Source organism: Salarias fasciatus, chromosome 8 (assembly GCF_902148845.1).
Source record: "Salarias fasciatus chromosome 8, fSalaFa1.1, whole genome shotgun sequence".
In the NCBI taxonomy this organism is placed as follows: domain Eukaryota; kingdom Metazoa; phylum Chordata; class Actinopteri; order Blenniiformes; family Blenniidae; genus Salarias; species Salarias fasciatus.
This window is the reverse complement of record NC_043752.1, coordinates 8,609,535-8,637,377: the sequence shown is the minus strand read 5'-3', so window position 1 is coordinate 8,637,377 and position 27,843 is coordinate 8,609,535. Positions and strand designations below refer to the sequence as shown.

At 44.3% G+C, this 27,843-nt stretch overlaps 1 protein-coding gene across 1 annotated transcript; it reads right to left on the bottom strand.

Annotated features, from left to right (window-relative positions):
- Positions 1 to 660: 660 nt before the first annotated feature.
- Positions 661 to 27,843, bottom strand: arhgap22b (Rho GTPase activating protein 22b). The gene is made up of 10 exons (XM_030097687.1): positions 27,706 to 27,843; positions 18,668 to 18,867; positions 15,163 to 15,250; positions 7,487 to 7,615; positions 3,423 to 3,630; positions 3,202 to 3,334; positions 3,049 to 3,122; positions 2,592 to 2,713; positions 1,279 to 2,302; positions 661 to 1,127 (listed from the first exon to the last, which is right to left on the bottom strand). The coding sequence occupies exons 1-10, from the start codon at positions 27,746 to 27,748 to the stop codon at positions 905 to 907; spliced, it is 2,244 nt and encodes a 747-aa protein (XP_029953547.1). The 5' UTR covers positions 27,749 to 27,843; the 3' UTR covers positions 661 to 904.

Here is a 27,843-nt window from a genome sequence, read left to right as displayed (position 1 = left end):
AAGTAATGCCACGCTTTCAAAACGTTCTACTGTGAGCTACTTAGGTGCCAGTTTTGCATAGTTGTCATTAGCAAACATCATCAACTAGATCTTCACCTTTTTGTATCTCCAGTGTCAGAAGGTAACAGTCTTGGTAAATCTTCTTGCATTTTTGTGAGCTAGATAACTTCAGGAAATATCCCTTGCACTCAGAAAAATGTTAGCTCTGCTCTCTTTCATGCTAATCAGAATTTCTATCTTTTCATTTGGCAGCGTTTTCCTTCTGTTTTCCACTTCTGTTTTAAACTCCTGGCTCTAGTTTCTGATTTGATGTCCAAATTTCTCTTCTAGTTCTTAGTTAAAAAAAAAAAAAAAAAAGCAATTCAGGACAGATTCTTTCAAAATGTCAAGCTATTGCTTTAAGGTAAGTATCAGTTAGCTGTCTGCATTCAAACACTGAACTTTCAATCAATCCTACCGTTTCAGGACTGAATCCATTCAGCGAGTCTCTCTGTGGAACAGTGAAGTCAGTGCTCTCCGGTGCAGAGAAAGTTCAGGAACCTGAACTGTTTAAGTTACCGCCTCCACAAAACAAACCCTGGACTCTTCACAGCGACGGGAAACTTCCACGCGTTTGGTTTCCGAGCCAATCCGCTCGAAGCAGACGATCCCGATGAACACCACGCAGTCAGTCTTTCCAGATTTTTCTCACATTCCCACGTTTCAGTTTTCTTCAAGTTTCTCTTATATGTGCACAAATAGGGTTCCTTCATTTTCTTCTTTCAGTCTTCTTTTAAAGCAACTTCCTGATGCACCGAGAAGGACGTGAGCCCTTAAAATCAAACCTAGAAATGCGTGGAAATACATTAAAAAAACAAACCTAAACAGCCACAATATTGGTCCCACACGGACGAGAAGCGGCTCGTCAAATGTCGCTTGTCCTCGCTCCGAGAGCCAGGTCCCCCAGTGTGGAAAAGAAATCCTCCATCTCCTTCTCCAGGAGCCGGTTGCGGTTCTCGGCGTCCTCCCGCGCTCGCTCCGAGTTTCGTAGCTTGATCTCCAACATGCGCTGCTTCTTCCTCTCCTGCTCCATCTCTTGCTCCAGGCGCTCCATCTGAGCGCACAGCGCGGCGCTGGACTCCTCCAGTCTGAGGGGAGGGAGCACAGCACACACAGACACGCTCGTTTCAGGTTAAACTATGGTGCCAACCACAAAAACATAAAGTAAAATCAAATGCCTGTCGTAGCTGTAGCAATCAATTACAGTTACCATAGTTACCATCTACAACATGGACCTACTTTTGGATCCTGCCTTCGTACGTGGCCTTCTGTTTCTTCAGCTCGTCCTTGAGCCCCTCCACCAGACTGCTCAGCGTCGGACTTGTTTCGTCTCCGTCTTCGGTCATGATAATGGATGGCACCCCTGCCGCGGCGGCCATGTTTCCATTCTCGCTGCAGGCTGCGCTGCTGCTGCACAGCTCCATGGCCTCGCAGCTGTCCTGCTCCGAGCTGGGGTCCGTCGTCAGCCCGCCGTCTCGCCCTCTGTCACCCTCCCTCTGGCCTTCCATCCACTCTCCCTTTTCGCCGCCGTCTGGAACACCTCCACAGTTTGGGTGGAGCTCGCTCCCGGAGTCGGGGACGGAGATTTCGCAGGAGGACGTGGACCACGGCGTGCTGGACACACTCGGGACGCTGCCCGTGCTGGAGGAGGACGTGACGTTGTCGTAGGTGGAAAGTCTCTGCGAGGAGCCGGTGGAGTCGCGATCCCGGGTCGAGCGCTCGCCGGAAGACGTTCGCCTGTGTCCCCTCAGGGACGACAAACCGTTCATGAGCCAGTTTCCACTGCTTCCACCTCCACCGCCGCCCGAGGACACGCTGGTCGTTTCAGCCACAGAGCTGCCACTGCTGCTCGGCTTCGCCTGCGGCTGGGAACGAGGCGCCGAGGAGCTTTTGAAGGAGTACTTCCAAGAAGGTATGGTCTTGGCTTGTTTACTGGGGCTAACCACCGTGTCTCCTTTCCCTGACGAAGACCCCAGTTTTGGTCCTGGGTTTGGGTTGGGGGTCTGGGTGGGAGTGACGGCCGCGCACAGTTTGGCATCCAGGGAGGAGGCGCTGCTGTGCAGTTCGTGATCGGGGTTGGAGATGGGGCAGTTCTGGAGGTCCTCCTCAGAGATCCAGGCCCCCAGGCTGCGGTGCTGGAGCTGATGCCCCTGGGCTGGGGGCTCGGTCTGGGGTGGAGTGGGAGCTTCCTGCTCCCTCCCTGAGTACAAACGGTTGTGTTCCCGAATGAGGACTGTCATCAGATGCTGCACCAGAGACGTTCCTGAAAAATACGGGCAACATTCCAACAGAAAAGTAAAGGGAATTATTTCATTTGAATATGTTTTTTCAATGATTATTAAACTATACGGCAATAAATACAAATACTTGCATTATGATAAACTATCACAGTTTTAAAGTCACAATATAATACTGTGACATACATACTACTGCCACATTTGGGTTGATACACAACAACATTTGCAATATTGTGACAATTCTTACATCGGTAAAGATTCTTTACCAAACCAAAACTTTACAGCACTGAATTTGTTCAGTTCAGACGTCCACACCTTCCATAATAGTGACTGGGTCCTCCATCTTGGGTCGAAGGATATTTGGTCCAAACACTGTGGCGAGATTCTGGACGCTCATCTTGTTCTCGTTACAGTGGGACTGTACTTCATCAAGAAATCTAGAAAAAGGTTCACAAAATAAAATAATTAAAGAGTACTGGTGATCTCCAATTACTTTATGACTGCAATATAAATATATTGCAACAGTAAATTATGTTTGTCAGCACATTTGGCCAATCAGATGAAGATAAGAGATGCCCATCCCTGTTGGGAGATTTCAGTGCACGAGGTCAAAATACCACGCTGGTGGAAATTAGGAGAAAGAGCACTGTTACTTGGAAGAACAAATCTCAAGGCACAAAAACATCAACATCATCTACGTACGTGTTGATATTGACCTTATCGTAACACCCAGCAGTGTGCAGCTGATACTGGCCAGCCCTCGCTCACTTACTTGCATATGTACTTGAGGAGGTTGTAGTTGGCTAGAGGTAGAGTGCTGACTTGCTTTCCGAGCTCCTGGACCCCCTGACAGGTGACAAAAGACACAATGACACTCAGACGACGACTGAGCAACACACAGGAAATATCCACTGACTGCACCAACCTCCTCCTCGTCTTTGGCCAACAGCTGTGCACAGGTTAGAAAGTCTTCATATTTGGAGAAGGGGATGACTGGTTCAGGAAGCTCCCGCAGGTACAGCTTCAGCAAGGACGCCACCGTGTGGACGTCTGTGTTGCTGCAGGAGTGTGTATCATCAAAGAAAATGGTAGAATCATACCAAGGATGTGATTCTCTCACAAAACCTCCCCCTCCCAATCTCCCACCTGTCAAACAGAGGCTTGTCCCCACAGTCGAAGGCTTCCTGCAGCTCTTTGACCAGGTTGGCCTGTCCCGGCATCCGAAAGAGACCCTCTTCGTCCAGACCCCTCTCCCTGATGAAGTCCACGCATTGCTCCACCAGCAGGGGCGCCAGCCGGGGGCCGAACTTCTTCTCATACTGCACCGTGTCCTCTAAGCGTTGACCAAATATCCCTGAGGGCAGACGGCAGTCAATGACTTGATGGTGCATTCGCTGACTGTTACGAAGAAACACCTCTTGGCCTTATGGAGTTTTTTTTTCTTCTTCTCCTTGTTGCCCCTAAACTGCTAAACTGTAAATTCTCTTCCGAGTTATATCTGATCTGATCTGTAGTTTATTATTTGATTCAGACATAAAAAATGTCTGTTTTAGTGGTCCAACATGAGCTCCAGTATCAACACAACAGTTTGGAGGCGTCAGTATTTCTGTCATCCAGAAGAAAAACAGGACCTCAAAAAAATGTCATTAGAATATAAAAACTTTCCACAAGAGAACGACAGACGTGAGAGTCCGGAGGTCTTGGTATTTTTGTGTCAGTCTACAAGAAACATATTGTTCCTCATGGTAGATTAAATTTCATAGGTTAATAAGGTTTTCACTTTGACAATAACTGTTTGTCTTTTACTTCCAAATTATTTACCACAAATTGCACCACGTATACAGGTACACAACAATATGATAATCTAGTATTTGTCAAAGTGATAATGGTGTTAAAATGTAAAATGGTGTAAAGATAACATCATAAAACATTTACAATGAACAAATAAACAAAAACACTTTTATTTTAAAATGCTTTAAACAGCAGTCTTAGAAGTTTTCCATTATTTTCTTCTGGTTCTATGTCAGGAGTTACCTGTAGCGTGGCTGCAGCAGTCGCAGCTGGCAGACAGCTGGCAGTAGTCGTACTGATTGACCGAACAGGAGCTGCACAGCAGCACGGAGCGCCTCTCATACATCCCCAGCCCACATTTCACCAGGTTTATCCACTCCAGTTCAGGCATCGGACCCCGAGCCGCAGGATTAATCCCACATTAACAAACTCCTGCGCGGCGGAGAGCAGCTCCGGGTGGAAAGACGAGGGGTCAACGGCTGGGACCGCCGTGCGACCGTTAACGACCGGCCTGTAACTTGGCGACAGTTTCTATTCTGGACAGAGACCCGCGAGACGGACATCTGCAGCCTGTAAATCCGAGAGGGAGGCTGGAAATACGAGCCAGACAGAAGGAGGCAACCGGGTAGATGTCAGACCTCCACCACCCCCCCGGGAGGGGGGCTCCTTACCCCAACCATGAAGTCACCCACCTAGTTACTAGTTGAAAGTTCCAGTTTACCAGTTTACAGCCTTCAGATGGCAATAACTAAAAAAGCAATATGGCCGCTCCCTTTCGCTTAAAAATTAGCGAGAACTTTAGTTCTGGGACCTCTAAAGTTTTCCTGCTGTTAGCTCTTGCAGTCATCACCAGCAAGTCATTGCAATGTAAACTTGGATGACTGTTCCATCAGCCACATCCTGGACTTAAACCTGGGTCACCCTCAAGGTCAGAGGACGGATCTGGCAATCTGAGAATTAACAGTACCGAGTCTTTACTTCACTGAGAGCAACAAAGTACAGGAGCTCATTTTTAAGACTTTACTGACACATAGGACTTTTTTTTTTAAGGCGTCTTCAAGCGTCTTAGTGGTGGAAGTTTTAACCATCATAACTACTCTCCAACAGCATGTGAGTCAGAGTGGATCCTCCATCTAAATCCTCAGCAGTGACACAAGTCAAGACTCAATTCGTACACCTGGCTGAATGACATCTAGTGCTTTGGTTTTGGAAGGACTGTTTTAAAAAAGCAATCAGGAAGTCATGGATTAAAACATTAACTACTTAACTTCTGCAGCTTTAGCTGCGTTCATCTTTTTATTGAATGTACAGATATTTGTGTTCACATGTGGCGGCTACGAGTCAGAGAGAGAAATAGTCATGGAAAGGTACCGGGAAAATCTATAGTGTCTGGCCGTTCATCCCTCTGAAACAAATAATACCAATCTATTTGTGTTCTTTACAATAACATTTGTTCACTTCTCTGAGTAAAATGAAAATAGGCCTAAAGAAAAGTGCCATATTTTTTGGAATATAAGTGTCAACTGGTCATAAGTTGCATTTGTTAAACACAAAACAAACCAAAATAGTCTTGAAAATATGGTAAAGTGAAGAACTGCAGTCTTTGTTAGTAGCAGATTTGGCCGTGAAACAAAAAAGCTGTGATATTTAGAGCAGTGATGTCAAATCGTCTGAATTTATCCCCGTGTTAATATCGAGCTCCTGTTGTAACCCAACACTTTGCTGTTCAGCTGCTCCTGATGTTATGCGGTTTACAGGCCTGCTTTTATTTCTGGTCTGGTTCCACATTCACAGAGACGAGACACGCTGAGACTGAAGCACAACGCAGAAAACACATTCTGGCAAAAACGACAACTATTTTTTTATAAATTAGATTGAGGAAATTAAAGTACTCTGGTACCTGAAGCAAAACAAAAACTATGTAAAATTCTAAGTTTTGAGATTTGAAAAAAATTGTAATTTTAAGTAATGATAAAGTCACTGAAATTATAATTTAAAAAGTAGGATGCAAGGTGAACAGACGTATGCAGATGATGTTAATGTCTGTGTGCTTTAAGATTTGTTCTTTCAACTAAAAACAGTGCTCTTTCTCTTGCTCCTAATTTATACCGACTGCAGCAGTTTTTTTTTTTTCATTTTATTCAACACGATTGTTCATAAAATCCACGGACGGCACTTCAGAAACTAATTTTGGTTATTTCTGCTGGATTTTTGCGCTTACGACCTCTTCCATGTGGAAAAAGCTGTTAAATGAAGCAAAATTTTATTGAACGTTACATTTACTGAAAATGAACACACACGGGAACATAATTCAGCGTTTTGTGACAGTCACAGAAGATATTAAAACATACTGAAATTAGTGCAGCTTGTGTGACTAAGGATAAATGTTTTATTTGGTCATGGCACAATATTTAATCATTGTATAAAAAGGCAATAGACACATTTAAGGAATATTTAGTAGGTTTTTTTGGTACAAATTAAAATGTAGTAAAGTAACACTGATTGGATGTTTCAAAAATATTGAATGATTATTTCCTCAGATCCTCTATAAATCACAAACTGTTAGTTTGATTAGTTTTTTTTGAAAAATACTGGAATAAAACTTAACCCTTAAAACATCCTTAAAAAGTTTCCAGTGTTGAAATTTTCAGACACTTTTTTAAAAACTAACTTCTGAATTACTGTTCTGGTTGAGTTAGCACGAATGATTAGGGATTACCTTGAAATGTTACAAAAATAAAGAAAATCAACTCATGAAAAAGTGTGAAAAAGCTCAAATTTAAATAATTTGAAGCCCTATAAAACTCAACATATTTTGATGGCATAGCAATAGATTTTTTTTAAACTATTATTAGATTAAGACAACTCACTTGAATTGCAATATCAAATGGAAAAAAAAAATAGATTTGAATGACTGACTTAGATCCGCCCAGCTCTTTTTCTCCACAGTTTATACATTAACCAGAGGGGGTGGTCCTCAGACTGCAAACCGGCCCCCCCGCCACAGGTACAGTTGTTCGATACCGAGAATAGAGCCTCTGGAGGTGAGAATTAACGGCACCACACAGTCAGGGGCTGGTGACGGTCTGCACGGCCGGGCTCAGGTTCCTAACTTATCCAGCAGCGACCCAGACAGAGCAGAGATCTGGACCCGCTGCTCTTTTCCCGCTTCAGCAGGAAGATCTGGTTTCAAATATTGTGGAAGACGTCTGGAGCCTGCAGGCCCCAAAGGAAATGAAAGAAAGAGGACGGAAAAAAAAAAATCCCTAAAACGGCACGATTTCACTCATTACTGCACAGAATTGGTGGGATCTCAACACGTCGGAGGTCTGAGGTGGTTTTATAAACGTCTCGGCTGGGAATCCGTCTGCGCTTCATAAAAGCGGTGCTCATGTTTCGCCTCCTACGTTTGGCTTTACCTCCTCCAAACGGCGCCCAGATGACCCGCCGGATGGCCTTGACCCAGTCGTCCATGTCGGTCTGGGAGTTCGCCATGAGCAGGAAGGACTCATGGCTGATGGGGGCCCGGTCCTTCTCCCCCGTGCCGCCTGTGGGGGCAAAAGAGGAAAAGATCAGGCCAGAGCACTCTGGATGTGTTTTATGAGTTATTTTATCCTTATTTTAAGGATTAAACATGTTTCGTGGCTCAGAATAAATTGAATACTACATAATTGACTGCTGAATACATGAGAGAAGTTGAACTGAGTACTTAAGAAAAAAAAAAAAGAAAATTAAAAACCTCCGTGATGATAAACCAACACCACAACGGTCAGAATGAATCAGTTCACCCAAAGCTGACTTTATAAAAGTTTTACAAAGAAATAAATCATTCAGAAAACGGGATAAATTTATCACAAAAATGTGAATACAAGAATTTAGAGGTGAATCCCTCAACATTATTGGTTCGACTTTCATTTTGTCACTCAATGTGATTCAATATTGAAATAAAAATAGAATTTACATGTAAATTCATGAAATTTTTATTTTATTGATTGATTGAAGGATTGAGTTTTTGTGCATTCCCTAGGAAGCTGTTGAATGAATGTGAAAAGGAAAGAAAAAAGGAAAACCAGAAGTACCAATTTGCTACATGTGCTCTTCACCACTAGATGGCGCCACAGTGCCTTTGTGCTGTTTTTACTGGGATCCAAAGCAGCTTTTTGTGAATGAACTGCTTCATTTTGTAGATTTCATAACTGCAGATTTTGAATCCAGCATGATTTTCACAGCTAATTAAAAACACATACTTTTATTTTCACTTTTTCCCCTGTCGTTCTTCTATAGAAGTGTGTGCGGCCAGATTTGATTCATTTGCCAGAGTCACAGTCATTGTTGTCGGTCATTTAGCTGTGAGGGAGAAACCAAATATAAACAGCGGAGCTATAAAGCCGGGCGCCATTGTCGCCCGGCTTTTCAAACTCACACCGTCGTGATGGAAAACACACAGCAGTCCGTCCTCTCACGCGCTCAGAGCTGAGGGTTTACAGTCCCCAAACCGGTCCCAGATCAAGAAAGTGATTGAAAAAATAAATAACTAAACAACCAACAACTGAAAGAAGATGTCTAGAGATTATTTGCAGTAAAAATCTTCCAATAAGACACACAGAGTCACTTCAAATCAATCCGAGCTCTGAAGATCTGAAGCATTGAGGACTGAGGACTGGAGTCAGTTAAGATGGCGCCGACTGAGGTTTTTACAGAGAAACGACTTCACACGAGAGTTTTCCTCTGAACCGGTGGATTCGATTTTCCTCCCGCTGACAGAGTTTGACATTTCGGCGCGTTCCGTGCGTTCGGAGCGTCTGCCGCCACTGAAGATGCCCCCTGAAGAAATGCCCGTCCGGTTGGTAAATGTCACACGGCTCACGGACGCTGCTCACGCGGAGATAAGAAGCAGAGGAGAAGAGCCGGTTTCCTGCTGGCGCCCCCGTTTGAACTGCAGTCAGAGAGAGATTTCACCCAATCCCAACACGTTTGAGGTTTCTCAGATTAACTGTCGTGAAAAATTCACCGGTTTCTGTTTTATTCCTGTAAAAGACGCTGCTGGACTGCCATGTTGCTGCCACGACAGCAGAACCTTTTGGCAATAATTCAATCCCCATCTAATTCAGATAGAAATTTTGATTTTGCACTTGAATGCAGTTTCCATTGATCGTTGCCTTTATCTTTATGCTAAATGAATTATTTCCTCCTTCCATCCAACCCATAGATGTGAGACTGTATATTTCAAAAGCCTGAAACATTTGAGTTAAAGTGAGCTTCTGTCTCGTGTCGCAGAGGATATTATTCATAATCCAACTGTTCAGTCGGGAATTAACTTTTTAAAATAACCTCTGAGCTGCTTATTTATGTCTGTGAGAAGGAGGCTTGTAAACACAAAGGGTAGAACTGTAGATCACTGCACTGATTCTTTCATCTGACACAACAGAAATCAGTTCCAGGCTCTCATTTTATGATCGCTGGTTGGTTTCAACACTTTGTGTCGTTTTTGATCTGGTTTGCCAAAACTTTAATAAGGTCAGATCAAACTGAGCTCTCAAAATAAAAGCATCAGGCAGGTTCCTGGGTTTTTCCTGGACTCTCTAAAGTATCTTTTCGTAGTTTATACCTTCAGCCAAGTGTTACAAAGAAGCACCAACTTTTGTTCTTTTTTGTCAATTTCAAAATTTTGCGAATGATTTCTGTCATTTCCATCAAAACCTTTCTAGAATCGAGAAAGAATTCAGAATGCTGTTTCTTGGTCGCCGACTGTGCCTATAAAAAGGTTGTTATATGAATATCTAAACACATTTAAGTGATTTAATCACCCACCGAAATCAGTTTGAATTGAAAAATGTTGCTTCCTGTCATCAAACACAGACGTTAACGATTAGTTAAAAAACCTCTCAGGAAGTCTCACGATGACCGAAACTCTAAAGTCACAAAAGTGAAGAAGTTCCCTGGGATTTAAAGAATACTTTAAAGAAGAGGATCTAACACAGATTTCCATATGGATGTGAATGTGGCCATTATTTCCCCTGAAGCCCCCACAGACCGCCTCTGAAAGTCTGCAGACCCCCACAACATTACAGTGAAGCCAAACGCCGCCGGACACGCCCACTGTCAGCCACATCTGAAGGCAGGAGGCTTGTAGCTTTTGCTGCAAGTTGAATATCATGCAAATGCATAAAGTACTTTGATTTAAAGTGAGTTTATCGAGAGGATATACCAGTTAAGAGAGAAATCAGCTGCACTGCAGGTTAAAAGTTAAGTTTCTGAGCCTTTCCTTTAAGCAGCTTCTGCATTCAAACCCTCTGCAGAAATAGTTGGGAAACTGCCGAACAAGCGTTCGCACATAAACTCTGCCTCTCTGTGTCTTGCTGCGGTTTGAAAACGCCGTAACCGTCATTCCCTGCCATAAATAAGAGTTTGTTCTAAACAGGTAATAAATCTGGGGTTTCCAGCAGTCTCAGACGCTCCACCTCAGCTTCTTCTCCACACTTGTAAAAAAACTCTCCAGCATCTGTTTCCCGTTACCTTGGAGATGTTGTTTCTTCAGTCGGTCCGGCTTGCAGCAGACCGGCCCCATGTCTGAGCGAGCCGCGGCCTGCGGCTGCAGCCCGGAGCAGCGGCTCCTCGCAGTCCCGGATCGGTACGCAGGTAGCAGCGGCGGCGGCGGCGGCGGCGACCTGCCACTGAGGCATGCTCGACGCCAGCCGTCAAACTCTAAGAAAACCCAAAAACCCCAACCCTCTCTGACGACCAAGCCCCGCTCCCGGCTCCTCTCTGGTTTTATCCCCGTCCTTTCATTCACCCTCTCTTTCATTCAGCAGTGGGCAGCAGGTCTGTTCCCTCGGCCCCCCTGGGGAGAAGCAAATCCCTGAGGAGGAGAGCAACAAGGCTCTCTCTCTCTCTCTCTCTCTCTCTCTCTCTCTCCCTCTCCTTGAGTGTGCAGTGACTGGGAGATGGGCTGTCCTCCAGTCTTTTCCAAACAAACCAGTGTACACTCACACACACACACGCATGCACGCACACACACACACACACTGAGGGGAAACAGACAGTAGCAATCAGGCTCTGCAGGACTCAGACGGGACCGTTTGGGTTCAAGTCATCCAGGCGTCCACAGACCTAATCGACTGGGAAAATCCTGCTTTTCTGTACGTGAAAAAAAATCAACCTTGAAGTTTTCCTTTCAGTGGGAGAGTGTGTGTGTGTGTGTGTGTGTGTGTGTGTGTGTGTGTGTGTGTGTGTGTGTGTGTGTGTGTGTGTTCCTCTGTTTTCAGCTAACAATACCTCATGAGGCAATAAAACAGTCAAAAGTCAGTCCGAGCTTTAAGAAACTGCTTCCTCAAACCTTTTGAGTTGTTCTGCTTAAGCCATTGAACATATTTGCTGGAGGACTTTAATAAAAAATGACATTTTTCAGTTCAGCCAGATTTTTCTAGACACTAAATGAACCTTAACATCTTATCTTTTCTGTGAAATGTCCATCAAAGTTAATGCGTTAAGGACCCCGCCCTGATATATGGTGCACTGTCATGCACTGGTTGAACAAACAGGAAATTGCTAAGTGAGAAAATTGGAAATTAAAGACACTGAAACGTTAGTGGGACTTTGTGGTTTGATATATTCTGAAAATCGCTGAGTGGCGAGACAGAAATAATCAATACAGCTCCCATGTCTGGGTGGCAAATGCAGCTCAGGCACCAGGAAGGCATGGATGCACTTTTCATCAAACATCAGATAACGTCGTAAAAATAACTCTGGTTATATAGATTCTGTCACCTTAATGTGCTGCAGTTGATATTTCCTCTGATATACTTTCTTATAAATACCTACAATATATTAAAAACAGCAACAAAAACAAACAAAAAAAAAAAAAACAAACCCACACACACACACATTTCACACTGTTACTTCCTATTTTACTACTACTACTAAACACAACCCAAAGAGAATCCAAAGACTGAGGCTGACAAATTTCCAGCGGAAACTTCACAGCCTTCATACTTCGAAAGGTCCAAACTGGAATAAACATTTAGCCGCTCTAAATTTACAAGAGGAAATATGTACTTTTCAAGAGAGACAAAGTAATTCATTGCTAACTACAACAGAAACAGAGGGGGGAGGGGGGACTGGGAGTCATGACACTCTGGAGGCCGCCATTGTTGTTATTGTCCAGCGACTCGTGCATGTGCAGAAAAACTATTCACTACAGGCGTGGTGCACACTCAAAACACCAGCGTTTGACACAGGTTGCGTTTCCCGCCGTTTCCATAGAGACGGAATCAGAACATTTTCAAAACGTTGCAATTTTTAACACTGTGTTACGATCTTTTAGGCCAGAAAATGAGGGCTCTGAAATGGCTCTTTGAAAAAAGTATAAGAGAGAGAGTGTGTGTGCGTGTGTGTGTGTGTGTGTGTGTGTGTGTAGCTCATGCCTGGGTGGAGTGCTGCTCAAATAGCCAGTCCACAATAATGAGTTGGCAGAAGCCGTCACATTTGCACAGGCTCAAGTGTACTCAGTGTGTGTGTGTGTGTGTGTGTGTGTGTGTGTGTGTGTGTGTGGCTTCTAATTGCTCCGCGCTGCCACAACAGAGGGCTTATAGCCTTGAGTCAGCTATTAAATACAAAGAATATTTAAAAAAAAAAAAAAAAAAATACATCCAATTATTTGGCTGTAATTTCCTTCATGCCTCCAGGCTTTGAGACAGTTCAGGCGCATGACTGCTGAGTCGGCTTTGTTTGGGCGCACCGGCCGCTTTGTCTGCGATACACACTGAATTAAAACAGAAAAAAACATGGTGGGAGTCCAGCTTTAATTGCATCCACTCTGAACAGCTGTCGTTATTTCTGCCAAAGGCCAGGAGGAACGCCGTGCTTCTGCTTCCAGTCAGGAATGTTTCTCCGCTGGCTTTGACCTTGAGATCAGCCAAATTATCTTTTTTTTTTTTCTTTTTTTCCAACCACAAAGCTGATGCTTACTTTGTAACGACGAGGGTTTAGCAGGTTTTTCCTATTATCTAGCTTGTATCTACAAGGCCCTGTGTCTCTGCGGCGAGCGTGAGCGATGGACTCGGTGTGCGACTGGACAGACTCTCCAACCAAATCAAAGCCTATCAGTCGGCGGCGTGACCCCGGGGAGCCGCCGGCGTCCCCGAGCTCGTGGTTACTATTACAGCAGACAAAAGGGAGCTGAAAGCCGGCAGATGATCTATCAGCACTGATAGAAAGAACCGCAACCTTTCATGTCGGGGTCGAGCTGACCTCGCTCGGAGGACTTTATCAGTCCTGGAGTCTGAATCGGCCGTCAGCCGGCCTCTCAGATGTGCCACTTTCTGCAATTTGTCACGTTACTGATTATCAAGGCCCGCCGAGATCTGCCTTTTACCAATTTATCAGAAAGTGCTGATTAAAAAAAAGTAAAAAGTCTCTAGAGGAAGAATGAAGGTGTCTTTCTGTATCTGAAGCAGATCTGTTGAGGGAAGCAGCTGTAAACGTGGCCAGACGGCATTATGACTGCTCAGAGGGAGGAAGCGGTCTCGACGCTCTGCCTCAACACAATGCACGGCGCAGCACATCCAGGTCTATTCATTTCCTACAACGGGAGCGGGTAAAGCCTCCGTCGCTCTAAGCCGATTACCGGCTGGAGGAAGAAAGAGCCGGGTAACTCGTGTTTCTCCCCGGAGGAGCCAACAAACCTGATACCATGCAAACATCAGATTCAGCGGGCGTGAAGTTGTTTCTCGGCTGACGTGAAGACTGATGTAAGGGATGGGGATCGATCCGGATCGAGCGCTGCTGACGTGCGTCCCGATAACCTTTAATCTCTCCTCCATCCGGCTCGTCCACCCATCCCTCGGGACGGTGGCTCGCTGCGCTGGAAGCCCGGAGGGGTTCGCGCCTCTCCGCGATGTTGACCGGCCATAAACAAAACACACAGAGACTCACGAGCCTGTCCACATTTCTAAACACAAGAGGAGACCTCCGGGCAAACACCGGCAGGATGACGCAGTGATAGACAGACGGCTGACAGCACAGCGGCTCTGCAGGACTTTTAATGCCAAGAAAAATCACCCCTCTAATGTATTTAACCTCAGACGCAGGTCTTTTTAATTTGCACAATTCACCGACTTCAACCCTTTAATGAAAGAAAACCTCTCTTTAAACTATAGAAATAAATACACTCTGACTCATTCAAGGCAGCCATCCTTTAAGAAAGAAACAAAAAACACTGCTGTATTGATCGAGCAGGAACATTAAAGGCCATGTGAGGTCAATCTGAGCAGATCGTTCGGCCGCGGGCAAAAGAAAAACCGCCGCGCAATCGTGAAGTGCGACAGTCTGACAAAGATTCTGAGCGGCCGACGGGGGCCGAGGGCATTTCTGTTCTCCATTTATTTCCTGTCACTTTCAGGCTCGCAGGCCGCGGGCCAGGAGAGTGATGGAGGAGTGAACGGTTTCAGGAAAACACAGCGAGCGCCGGAGCCGCCTGGACAGCAGCGCCCTCTGCTGTCTGAAGGGAGAATCGCCGCCACAGAGGAAAGACCAGCAGAAGTCTCAGGGACAATCTGATGTGGTTTACTGATGATACAAATTATTGTCTTTCCATTTTCCTTCATTTCTGACACACTGAATGCCTTTTGAGGTGATTCTGTTCAGTTGATTGAGGGATTTTACATCCTGTGGTGTCAGAGCACTACAGTTTCATAGTTGTTTTTTTACTTTCATGGGTCTTTTCCCTTAATAATTTAAGAACACAAAGTCACGTAGTTTTTTCAATGTTTTTGGACTAAAATATCATATTTTGAGGTGTATTTATTAAGTCTCAATAAATAAAACTAAGCTTAATATCTAAAACCTCAAGAATAGATTTAGAATCCTGGGACAAGATATTCTTTGTCAATGAAAAATGAAGCAAAGGGAGGATTTTTACATGAAACTAATCTAAAAGCAATTTCCTCTCAGTGAATTCCTGAAGTGCATCACTTGGTGGAAAACAAGATTTTGCCTCCAGTGGCTCAGGTGCAGGGTGAGGATGTGTTAATGTGAGAGGATGATGGAATGAATCAGAGATTAATAGGAGGTGACAGACGAATATAACTGATCTCACCAGGTACGATCTCGAAGAGATGCCTCCCCGGCTCGTCTGGATTGGCCGTTAGCTCGTTGACTTGACATCCTTGTAAAGGTATGCAGCCCTGAAACACACAATAGCGCTTAAAATATCTCAAAAAGTACAATATCTGCAAACGTGGCATCTAACAATCACACAAAAACATAAACTTACTCATATTGGCATTCAAAGGACAATAAATGAGGAGATGACTCTGGATTCTGAGTTTAACCTTTCAGAACACCAATAACAAAAAAAAAAAAAAAAAGTTTCCTATATGTCAGTTTCTTTCTGCAACTACTGACTGAAACTATAGTGAATGGCGAGCCTACACCTCCTACAGGCCAGAAGGAACAATAACACACACACACTGGACTAATGATGGACTTATGACGCCTCATCTTTTCTGATCTGGACGATTCTTTCTTTCTTCTTGAAAGCCTTGTTCTTCAGCTCCTTTTCCCTCCTTCCTTAGTTCTTGTTACACACCTCTTAACCCCTCTAAAATTGTAAGCAGCCACTCCTGTGATTGAACAGGGACCCACACAGATTATCAGAATACATTATCCAGATCAATACCCATTTAGCCCGGAGAAAACCGAGGCCAGGCGAGCTGTGAGGGGATGCCAGCGTCGGTGGGTCGGCCCCGTTAATCTCCCCACTGGCATCCTCCATCAAAGAGGCAGGGGAGTCTGCCAAACCGCCTCAGCCGGAGGGCCGGCCCGTCGCCAGCATTAGTCGCCATGGCAACAAATGGAAAAGGGTGGAAGCTGCGGATGGATGCAGCACAGGGGCAGGGCGGGACAGGCGTCCCAAGGGGGCTATGTGCTCAGAATAACAGGGGGGGGGGGGGGGGGGGGGGGGGGGGGGTGAACAAGAAGCAGAAAACACAAATCACACGGTAAGTATCGGACGGAGGGCACAGTTTGTTCTCGCCAACAATTCAGCTAATTGTTAGAAACATCCATCTTCGTTCCACCTGGTTTGTTCATGAATCATCACAGCCGAGCAGCAGCGTCCTCCGCCGGCCTGTTTCAACGTTACACACAGACCAAACCGAGGCACATAAACACCTCGGACCGCCACATGCCACGGCCGACTCCCAACACAGATGCCTCCTCCGTTATAAATCAGCGCTATAACCAGATATGAGACAGAGCAGGAGGAGTAAGTCTGACCTGACCGGGCTCTCTGTTCAATCACACGAGACCTAAAACTAACACTACGAGATCCAATGTCACAGAATGACCCCGCCAAAAAAACTGAAGGAAAAGTTTGGATGAGACACAAAGGCTTCTAAATGTGAGAGAAAATCAATTAAAGGAAATGAAGAATGACTCCAAAGAGAAACTAACCGTCCGAAATGTGATATAAAACAACAAAATGGGAAAAAAATCCTAAACAGGCCGCCATGAAACACAAAACAATCAGGAAGTGGAGAAAAACAACAAAGAAAGAGAGAGAGAGAGAGAGAGAGAGAGAGAGAGAGAGAGAGAGAGAGAGAGAGAGAGAGAGAGAGAGAGAGAGAGAGAGAGAGGTGACAAATGGACAAAATAATCAAAAGTAAGAAATCAAACTCAAAAACGGCTCAAATATCAGATGGAGACAAACACAAAGACCAAAATATGAAGCAAAATAATCCGACGTCAGAAGTGTCGACAGGATGCAGAATTAAAAATGGACAAAAATTCCAACAAAACCCATAAAAGTTGACCAAAATGAAACAATGCAATTAAAATGTCAAAACAAAGTCTTAAACTTATGACAAGGAATGATAAATGGAACTAAAAATAAACAGAGCAACCTCAGACATGACAGCTTGGAGATTCAAAAATAAAAGTAATATTCACAAAATGACTGAAAATGCATCAAACAATAAAAATCCAATTTAAAATATTTTTTTTCTCAGTGCTTGCACCATTTTTTCCATGATTGATCTTTTGGCTTGCATACTATTCAGCTACAGGCAGACACAAATATATGAAGAACATAAAGAGATTCCATCAATCATAAAATGCAGCATCACTCTATCGCCCACTTTGACCTTCACATCTAAACAATATGCTAGACATGCTTGAGCTCTATAAATCAAAAAACTGAAGTGTCGGAGGGTCTTCTCATCGTCATGGCGACCATCAGTCTGATCACCAACGTCCCCCTTCTTCTGTGGTGGATTAATGTCGACATGGTGCAAAGTAACAAAAAACCAGGAGGGATCCTCAGTTTCTTGTCACATAATATCATTTCCTTTCATCTCGAAGTGGTTCGGGGTTGGGAGGGGGTCGGGGGTGGTGGTGCTAGCGGGGGGTCTCGTTCTACCGCTACCCGCTTCCTCATCCCCGCCCCCACTCCTACCACCCCCCACCGCGGCCAGCGCCAACGTACTCCCAGCCTTCCTATCGATTAGAAGATGAGAGGTGGAGAAAGAAGGCCAAGATGGCAGCGTCTCTCACACACAGCTCTCCAAGGGAGGAAGTGAGAGCGAGTGTGTGTGTGTGTGAGTGTGTCAGTGTGTGTGTGAGGCCAGCTTGAATCTATTGGGGGTTGCCAATCAATAGAGCCTGGATGAGTATTGGCAAGCTCTGATTAAAGACAGTCACTCAAAGCCTTCAGTCATTTGTTGAGAGTGCAGATGGACGGATTGAGGGTTTTACTGTTATGGAGGAGCAAAACGACAGAACTTATTTTTTTTTATTTTAAATGATGATCTACTCTCTGTGTTTTATGGCGTCAAAGGCAAAAATAGGTCATGATCACTGTTTCTGGGCACTTGGTTGCAACAATGTGGATATCATAAAGGGTGAGGGAATATTAGTAGACCTCATGCTAACACGTTTGTGTGTGTGTGTGTGTGTGTGTGTGTGTGTGTGTGTGTGTGTGTGTGTGTGTGTGTGTGTGTGTGTGTTTGTGTGTGTGTGTGTGGTGACCCAGGGTTGCTGCATTACATTAAATGAGCGGCCGTCACGCAGCACTACGCTTCAGGAAAATCAATACCTGTGTCAAGAATTCAGCCAGGAATGTAAAGAGGTGATTATTATGAACATCTGAACCAACATATGTGTGTGTGTGTGTGTGTGTGTGTGTGTGTGTGTGTGTGTGTGTGTGTGGACCTGCGATTGTTGTGGGATTACATCACCACTTATTGGTTGGAAGCACAGCTAAGCTGGTGAGCTTAACATGAGAAATCCAGTGGAGCAGTGAGTCAGCATCCGGTCACATCCAGCATCCAGCGATGCAGACGACAGCCTGGATTTATGATCACCAGGGTGTTCGGATGCAGGAGGAAGCCAGGCGTCACATGCGGCTCTGTCTGCAGTAATGAAGCACTTTGAGTGACGTGAGTCACCGTTAGCACTGTGTGTGTGTGTGTGTGTGTTCATCCATTATATATATTGCGCATCGACGTGATTTAACCAACTTCGCCTGCAGTGCTATGGGAGCACCTTCACATGTCTGTTGTGAAAGAGAGAGGTCTTCAACACTTTGAGCAGCAGGGACTGACCTGCGGTTTGGTTTCTTCCTCGTCTTTGTAGAAGTAGAGCTGGTCGGAGCGCAGCACGAACCAGCGGAGCTGCCAGTTCTTCATGATGCTGCGCTGCTTCTTCAGCCAGCCGGCCTTCAGCGCCCCCTCCTGCAGGCTGGGGGAGCCGGGCCGGCACGAGCCGCGGGACACCTCGCCCATCACCATGCTCTTGGACCGGGCTGTCAACGCACAAGAGAACACATCTTTAATATTCAGTACTAATTCTACCAAACCTGTTTTTTTTTGGGGGGGGGGTTTTCGCTTCTTCCCTGTTAGGTGGATGTGTCTGCCTCCGCCCCAGGCTGCTACGCCTTGATAAGACGGAGGGGCAGAACTTGAAATACTAACAGAGAGAAGATGCAGCTGTGAAGGGAAAGCATAAACACACACACACATTGCACATAGCCTCAGGTGACAGGGAAACACCCCCCCCCCCCTTTAATTTCAGAGGTCCTTGGGAGAGACTTATTGTGTGTTTGCCACAACCCGGCGGAGAAGCAGAGGCTTTTGAGCCGGGATAATAGGCCCACATGGGACTGAGAGAGTGAGAGAGTGAGTGAGTGAATGGCTGGCACACTGAATCATTCTCCACAAACGTGCGTAACCTGAGCTCAGTCAAGGACAGGCTTCAAAAAAAAAAACAGAGAAAGGGAAGACGGTGGCTGATTTACAGCCGTCCAGAAAACTCAGACTTTCCTCGCATCACGTCAACATTTCAATACTACAACTTTTTGACATAATTTAACACGGACCGCTTACTTCTGTAAACACGAGGAGGAGGGTTCCCCCCCCCCCCCCGGGGTATCCGGCGTGTCGTCTGGCAGAGGATAAATCATGTTACACACCGCCTGAATGTTACACGGTTTGGCCCAGATAACGCTAACCTAAGGCAAACTAAGCAGTGCTATTTGATGATCATGTATAATTTATAGGAATCAATAGCACAGGCATCCTCCCTGCTGCTGTGCTACACACACACACACACACGCTCTCACACACACACACACACATTTGCACAGAAATGATCAATGTTTGGATGTTGCTGAGGCGAAGAAGGGGATGGATGAATGGGAGGGGGAAGAAAATCAATCTTTATTCTTTTTTTATTGTAGCTCCTCTCTACCTCCGGCATATATACGGAGTTTAAAGGACACAAATCATGTCATCTTTATTGCGCGTCACGCTCCATCCCAGCAGCCCCGAAAGCCTGTTGATGCTCAGACATGTGCTGCCACAGCATCCTCTAAACGCCGTATTTAGCCCGCCTGTGCTGACTGCTCGCGGTTGTTTAACATCAAGATAAATACCTGAAAGGCTTAGAGAGCCACGGTACAGAGTGTTTCCACGTTGCCGTTTCTGCTGCCGATGCCATAAAAAAAGACGACTTTGTTGTTTTGTTCGTCTCGTTCGCCACAGAATGGCTCATTTCACGTGACAAATTAGATCCAACCCTGAGAAATGCTTTGAAAGCCGTCGCGTTTACAGGATGCCTTTATTTGTTTTTGCGTTTACAAGATTCTAAGAACCTTGTTTATTACCCATATAGCTTTACTATGCTGTGGAGCCTCCAGTTTGAGCGGGTAAATCTCAGGTTTTTGATGTGCTGAATGACTCCCGTCCAGATCCCAAGTGAAAACTGAAAACTTTTGGGTTTCCATTTACACAACAAACGACTCTGATGCATGAATAACTGGAGGGACAGCAAATATATCAGGTTCTATTTTAGCATTGTTGTGTTTTGGACTCTGCATAGTTTCTGAACGAGGATGCTGGCACGATTCTGGCAATAGCAGACGTGCGCTGGTGAACCGCCGCAGTGGTTCGCTGTTTAAAAATAACACACTGGTCAGTCTCAGCCTGGTTCTGTTTAAGATGGGAACTTGTAACTGTGCTGCTGCAGGATATTTGTGTAGATTTGGGATAAAACAGACTTGAGACTAAAGGTAGACTAAAGGAATTTACAGATTGTAAAGTCAAACGGTAATCTTAAAAATTCTGCATTGTTTTGATCATGAGACATATGATCATGCTGTGGTAACTGGAACAAACAAGCTGTTTTATTCTCATTCTGTATCACATTTTAAAGGGATTTTAGTTTTAGTTAGTCTGTGTATCCACAATAGTCGTTCTATTCGCAGTGGCTTCAGTGGTGCTACATTTTTTCCGTTTGAGGGTTTAATCCAGGTTAGCCTTTCTGCATTTGGCCATATTTGAGTGTAGATGGCTGAAAAACTATCACACCAGTGTCGGGAAAGTCCTTTGTTGACGTTGGGCCACTCCTCAGTGGCATGTTGTCAAGCGTTTAATGCCAAAAGACTCAAGCCTCCTCTCTTTTCACTGCTTCTCCTTTGCTTTTTCATCCATCTTGTGTTAATAACTCCATTTTTCCAGCTCTGGATTTTCACTCCTCAGGCCCGTCACCCTCCATTTCTCCTCTCCCTTCTTTCGCTCGGCACCGCTGCTCCCATTGAATCAAAGCGCCATTACTCCGAGCACAGACCGGCCGCATGCACATAAAGGAGACGCTGTTATCACCAGAAGCCCTGCGATTCGCTGGTCTTTGTCAAATAAATTAGTTCTCGGATTAGCCATGAATTCTGCTGGCTTTTTTCCCCTTCAATAACATGGAATTATTGACATTGTTTAGCGGGAACAATTCCAGTTTTAATTTGTTGCTGAGTAATCAACATTTACAATCAATTGTATTTCCACTGACAATAATAAGAAAAATCAACTTCATCTCGGCAGCATTTCAGGAAGAGGCTTTCAGGGAAGACTCAACATAACGTGTAAATTAAGAAAAAATTGTATTCAGTAAAACTGGTTGTAGTAAGTTTCCTAAAAAGGTTTCAAAGTACACAAAGAAAAAAGATAGAAATCTGAACTTTACAATGGGAGAAAAGACTGAAACACCTCAAATCTTGGTCAAATAATCACAAGCAAACAGATCCAGCCCTTTCCTCTCCTTAAATCGTGACTATTCGAATCTTAAATTGAACTCTAACATGAACAGGAATGCTGCAGAAATGCTTGAATTTGGACGAATGATTCTCTCCTGTTAGTACAGGTCGATTATGTATCGTGGAGTTATGAACATGGAATGATAACGAAACACAGTTGTGTATCATCAGCATGAAAATGGACATGAATGAGTCTCTGGGTTATTTGCCCTTGGTGTAGCTAGAAAAAAGCTGGAGGCCCAAGGACGGACCCCTGTGGTACACCACAACTGAAACCTAATCGTTAATAGCCAACGCGAAAGGCCATATTTATTTAACCACCCTGCAATGTTTGTTTTCAATTCAGCATGAAAGATTTTGCACAGGTTTATCTTCAAAAGCATTGATCAGGAGCATCGCAGCAGATACCGTTGCTATGGTAAAATTAAATATTATGAAATATTATTGTGATTTTGACAGTTTAACCATATGACTGAATGTTCCTTTTGTTCTAACAGTTAGCTTCATGATACATTGTTTTTTTTTTTAAGTTGTGGATCTCAATAATGACTGCATTGTCTTCCTGTTTACTGAAGACATGAATCTTGGATTTTCTGCTGTTGTCCCAGCTCCTCCAGCTTTAAATTTTCTTCTCTCCATTAACTTTGCAGCTTGATATATGTCTGAGATGTGAGCCTGATGAAGCTCAGGCTATTTTCTACTTGCTTCAGGTGTGGCACGACTACTATGATTACCTGGAACAATACAACCGGAACTTTCAAAGGAAGTTGAAAAGTTGGAATTTATAAATATTTTTCATGAAATAAAATTTACTTATTTAGTGACATGTTCTCTGATATTGTGACTTTGAAGTAACTTGGATCAAATTTGGAGAATAAAACAATTCTGCAGAAATGAATGAATACATGCAAAACACAGATCAGTTTTACTGAATCTCTTTCAAAGAGAAGATTAAGTTGCATGCCTAAGAAAATAAACCACATTTGTAATAATTTGAATGCCTGCTGTTACTTTGTCTCCCTCTGGGCTAATATTGTAGTTTCCAGGGTGTTCTCTCCTGAGCAGGTACCAATGGTGCCTTCACCACTCACCTTGCATGTCCTCCTTGACCCTTCTGTTTTTCCTCGCCACGTAACGTCCCTCGTGTCTTTCCATCTTTCCCTTGCATATAAAAGAGCCGTTCAAACACATCAGCTGCCCGGATCACAGACTGAGTGGAACATACAGGGGCCGATGATTCACCAGTGAGTCACAACAACTGATTTTCTGACTCTCATTGTGTGTATGTGTGTGTGTGTGTCTGTGTGTGCTAGTGCCAAGCGCGACTACCCACTTCGCCAATTTGGACCTTCCACGACGAGTGATTCAGACGTTCCTCGGTTTGGGTGGAGCTGCTCTGTGGTCACCGCGACGACTATCAACTACAATGCCGAAAGGAACTGGCTTTACTGTAAAAGCGTGCACAATCACTGCAATTCAGCCAAGCACAGGCCTAATTGTGGTCTGGTTCGTTTCGCAGTAGCTGGCGGTCGAAGAAGGGCTGAGTCAAACATAAGAGTCCTCCACAACGTGCCTGCCTGAGCGTGCACATGTACAGCGAGCCCACATTTGTTTACGGTGACACACCCTAATTATAATTTATGTAAATTAGCTCAAATGTCATGTTATTTCAGGGTCACAGATGAATGGCTCTGGATGTGGAGGAAAACCAGATGCTCATTCAGTCGCGTGTTTGTCGGTGAAGGTCGGGTGTAAAACAGCTTCTGCAAAGAAACAGTGAATTCCTGAGAGGCTTAAGGCCCGGCGTTTATAAATAACACGACTCTCAGTGGGCTCGTCACAAAGATTGGATTTGCCTGTCTGGGGAGGATGCACGTTCATGGCTGCGGGAGCTCAACGCTCACACTGGAGCTGTCAACGAAAAGTAAACTCAATATCTCTGATATTGTATTCCCCTGGCCTTTTTGGGGGACGAGACAGCTGGAATTGGATCAGATCATTTCAATAAACAATTCTCTTATCTCCAGTCAGTCTTAATAACACACAGGAAGATTTAATACTGTACTTTAGGGGACCGCTGCCAATAAATAGGTGACATGTTTACTTTTAAATAAGCTCAACCGAAGAAGTAATTCGTGAGTACGTGGCACCCAAATGCCTCAGTTTCATTGGTGAATTTGAAGATTGGCAATGATCAATTATTGCAAAATGTTGCTTGATCTCCTGATGAAGCTTGGATCGTGCGTCTGCATGCACGTCACCACAAAATCCATTCATTCAGCATTCGGCAAATAAAACCACAGATACATGAGGTTCAGCAATCATTTTGTTTTCAGACAGGAGAGAAAGAAATTAGAAGCAGGAGCTGCTGGATGAGAACCTGTGAAACCTAATTTCTGATCTACTGCAGCCTTCAGAAGGTTTGAGGCAATTTGGAAACGTGTGCAATGAATCAGAGATTGTAGGCATTAACTCTTTGGAATGGCTCCACAAGATAAACTTTGCTTTAAGCATTCATCATTGACTCATTTTGCACTATTGTTTCATTTCCAACTACATTATATTCAGATGATTTAGGAAGCTTTTTCTATTATTATTCTCTTTTTATAGCAATTCCTTTCAAAAAACAGGCATGCCGAGGAAATGTAGCACCAGTAAATGTGATTATTTTATGTGGTTTGCTCTTCAGTTAAGAATAGACGCAAAAACAAGTTTGCCAGCGTTAGAGAGGAAAAGAAATCATACCTCTGTCAACATATAGACGTAATCTAATCTGCACATTTTTAATCATTAAACAGTCTTTGATGTCATGTGGGACTTTAAGATAGATATACTTTTATCATCCCAAAACCTCAAAAGACGACAAAAGAAACACATTCTTATTTACAAGTTTCAATGGTCATTCGAAAGACTAAACATATTCACTATCTTTCACGTCTCTCCTTTCAGTCGAACTGAAATTACTGGGAAGCTGACAGTTAAGCTAAATTACATTAAAATCGGCTCATGAAGATACAGAATGCTTAATGCTGTTCTGTGACTCTGACTGACACTTTCCTCCTTTAAAGCCTGTGAATTTATTTCATTTTTTTTATCTCTAAAATGCTCGGTCTGTGCAAATCAAAACCCTCTCTTCTGCAGCCCGGTTCCCACGCCGTGTTTTTCCTCATATAGGACAAACCACCAGCTGCACTGGCACTGAACGCCGACGGTGGATATAAGTAGTAATCTGCGGCGTTATTGGGAGACCAGAGGCCAAAGCGGTTAAGTCGCATACCGGTCATCCTGCTTTTGCTTTGGGTCTCTAATGCACAAATTAGAAACAGAATGAATGTTAGAGACACTTCCAAAGGAGAATGATTGTACGTTTCTGCTGATTGGGACAGTGACTGGTCTGTCTGAGAACCTGATCTCTAAGAATGGGCCTCGCCAGCAGCACACATGGAGCTCATGCCGCAATATGAACAAATGGTCGTCTGCAGGCCGAAAACAAAGCACAACTGGTGTGACACATGATGCTACGCGCTCACACACATCCCACACACACACACACACGACATCGGTTTATCCAGTTTGGAGCCGTATATTAATCATCGGCAGATAATGGATGTATGGCTGCTCTCCATTAGCATGTCGAGGCGGGCGCTCCACAGCAGCAGTGCAATACTCCATTGATGGCTAAATCACACACACACAAACACACACACACACACACACACACACACACAAGCACAAGCGTCCACACAGGCATATTGGTGGAATTCAATTTCATTAATCTGGTTGTTTTTCCAGTGATTTATGGCTTGTGCAAAATGGTAAAAGGGATTACAGGTGCATCAGAGCGTAGCTTCCCGTTAGCCCATCGCTATTGATTAATGTGTTAACCATTATGAGTGTGTGTGTGTGTGTGTGGCAGGCTGGAGGTGTGGTGTGTAATACAGAGCATCGGTGGAGCTGCAGAGCCGGCATGTTGTCATCTCCACATGCATGGTATCTGTGTGTGAGTTCCATGCGTCTCAAAAAGCGGCAGGATGTCAGAGTGTTGCTACATAGCAGGACTTTGATCGTAGAACCATGGCAACGCAGATCAAAAAGACGCAGCGAGAGAGCGAAGCAGCTGATATGTGGGCAATTAAAGCTGCTACTACGTATCTGGTGCCAGCCCAAAACCCTGCTACAGTTTTAATACGTCGCTGGTTGGAGCAATTACTGAAGCACAGCAGTTACATTTTTCTTTTATGGAGCAAACAGCGTGAATAAATAGATTCCTAGGTGGAGACATCTGTCTGCAAGCATCTCAGATCGCAGATAAATTGGGCCCCCAATTAAGAGAAACACCGAGAGGAAGATATAACTAACGAGACTTCAGGGTTAAATCCAAATTATCACAAAGTTAAATAACAATCAAGCAGATAGAGAGTCAAGGAATAAATGTGTTTTTGTGTAAATGGTTCACAGTGTGTAGCAAGCTAACGAGGAAACAGGAGACAATATCCCCACAATGTTGTTTTCCATGGATTCACGGATGTGCAGAAGAACTATGCACTATGGCAGTGATGCACAGGCAGTGTAGCAGTGTTTCAGAAAAGTTGAATTTTCCTCATTTGTACAGAAAAATGCTCTGATGGATTTTTTTGTCACTCAGAGTACTGCTTCGTGTGAACAGACCCTGAAAATGTATCGGCAGTTTTCCGTTTTTATTTGAAAACGTGGCGTAAAATTCTCCTTGTTGGAGCTTCATGCTTTTTCTCACCAAGTGCAAACTCAGTGCAAAAGAGACAAAGTGTACAATTTAATTACTTTAACTGAAATGCAATCATCTTATTGAAACAGGCCCCCTTACAGTTCAAATTCAAACGTGCCATAGAAATTGTGTAACATGACGCTACATCACACTTCAGAGTTTTTTAGGAGTCAAAAAGTAGCTTTTCTCTGTTTTCCCCTAAACATGAAGTAAGTGGCGCACTGAAGCTGGTTGGCAGTTAGATCTTTAACCCCAAATTAAAACTTGTCATTTGAACCGCTTAACTGTGTTATTGATCCACAAGGCAGATATTCCATAATAAACGCCTCATTCACAAACAATCATGCCTTTGTCGTTTCAGTATTTGATGTACCGTCGAGCGCGGAGCTCCGTCTTGTCCTGCTTCGACCCTGACGGAGCATGTGCAGCACAACCTGCTACATCTGCCACATACCCCTTTATCCATGCAACAAATGCGATGCAGCCAGCGGCGAAACACCAATTTCCAGAAGGTATGCAGAGAACGCCTCTCACGCCGAACCGCTCGGCGGCTTTAATCGCCGTCGTTTCGCCACATTAGAAATGCAGCGAGGATTTGATGGAGATCCCACAGGCTTACACTAAACAATCACGTTCTTCTTAATGCACTTTTTAAAATTCAACATTAATATTCAATTCTGATGAAAAGCACATTGCTAAAGTGATTCAGGGCCCGGCAAGACGCGGTAATCAATAAAGTGATAATGAACATAATCCACACATTGAATGCCTCTCACTTATTAAGCTGCTTCAATCAGTTCTGCTTTTTTTTTTTTTAATATATGCAAATACAGATTTAATCCACTTTGCTGCCAATTTCATGGCCGCTCCAGCCGAGGATTTACACATCACTGTGTCATTCTTGGGAACTATTCATTTCATTCTAATCAGATCCAGCTGTATAATTGCAGTCATGGAGATTAGTGCCAAGGAAGGAAGGAAACACACACACTGGCACACTTGGACATATTAATACAGCCATCCTCTCACACACACACGCAGCAGCTGACGGCTGAGCGCTGCAGTGATGAAACCAGAGATGCTCCGTCCTCCCGATAGCATCCACACCAGCTGGAGTGGAAAGCTAACGTGAGTGAGAGGTTTTCCTGCGTGGGTTGCTTCATTCACAAATAACTAGTGTAGGCAGATGACAAGAGGAAAAGAGGGAAAAAAAGTGATTCTGCAGGCTTGAAAAGGATGATTCCAGCACGAGAAGACTTTGATCGGAAGAGTCGTCACTGAGAGTTTGAGCGGAGGATGCAGTAGGAACCTACCTCTCCTGGTCTGTCGGATCTTTGGGCTCAGCATGGCTGTCATCGCTGGTCGGCACGCTCTCCTGTCGGCATGTTCCTGTACATCCACCCCACCCCTGTGTCTCCCTCTGCCTCCTTCCTCTTCCTCTGCTCTGACCT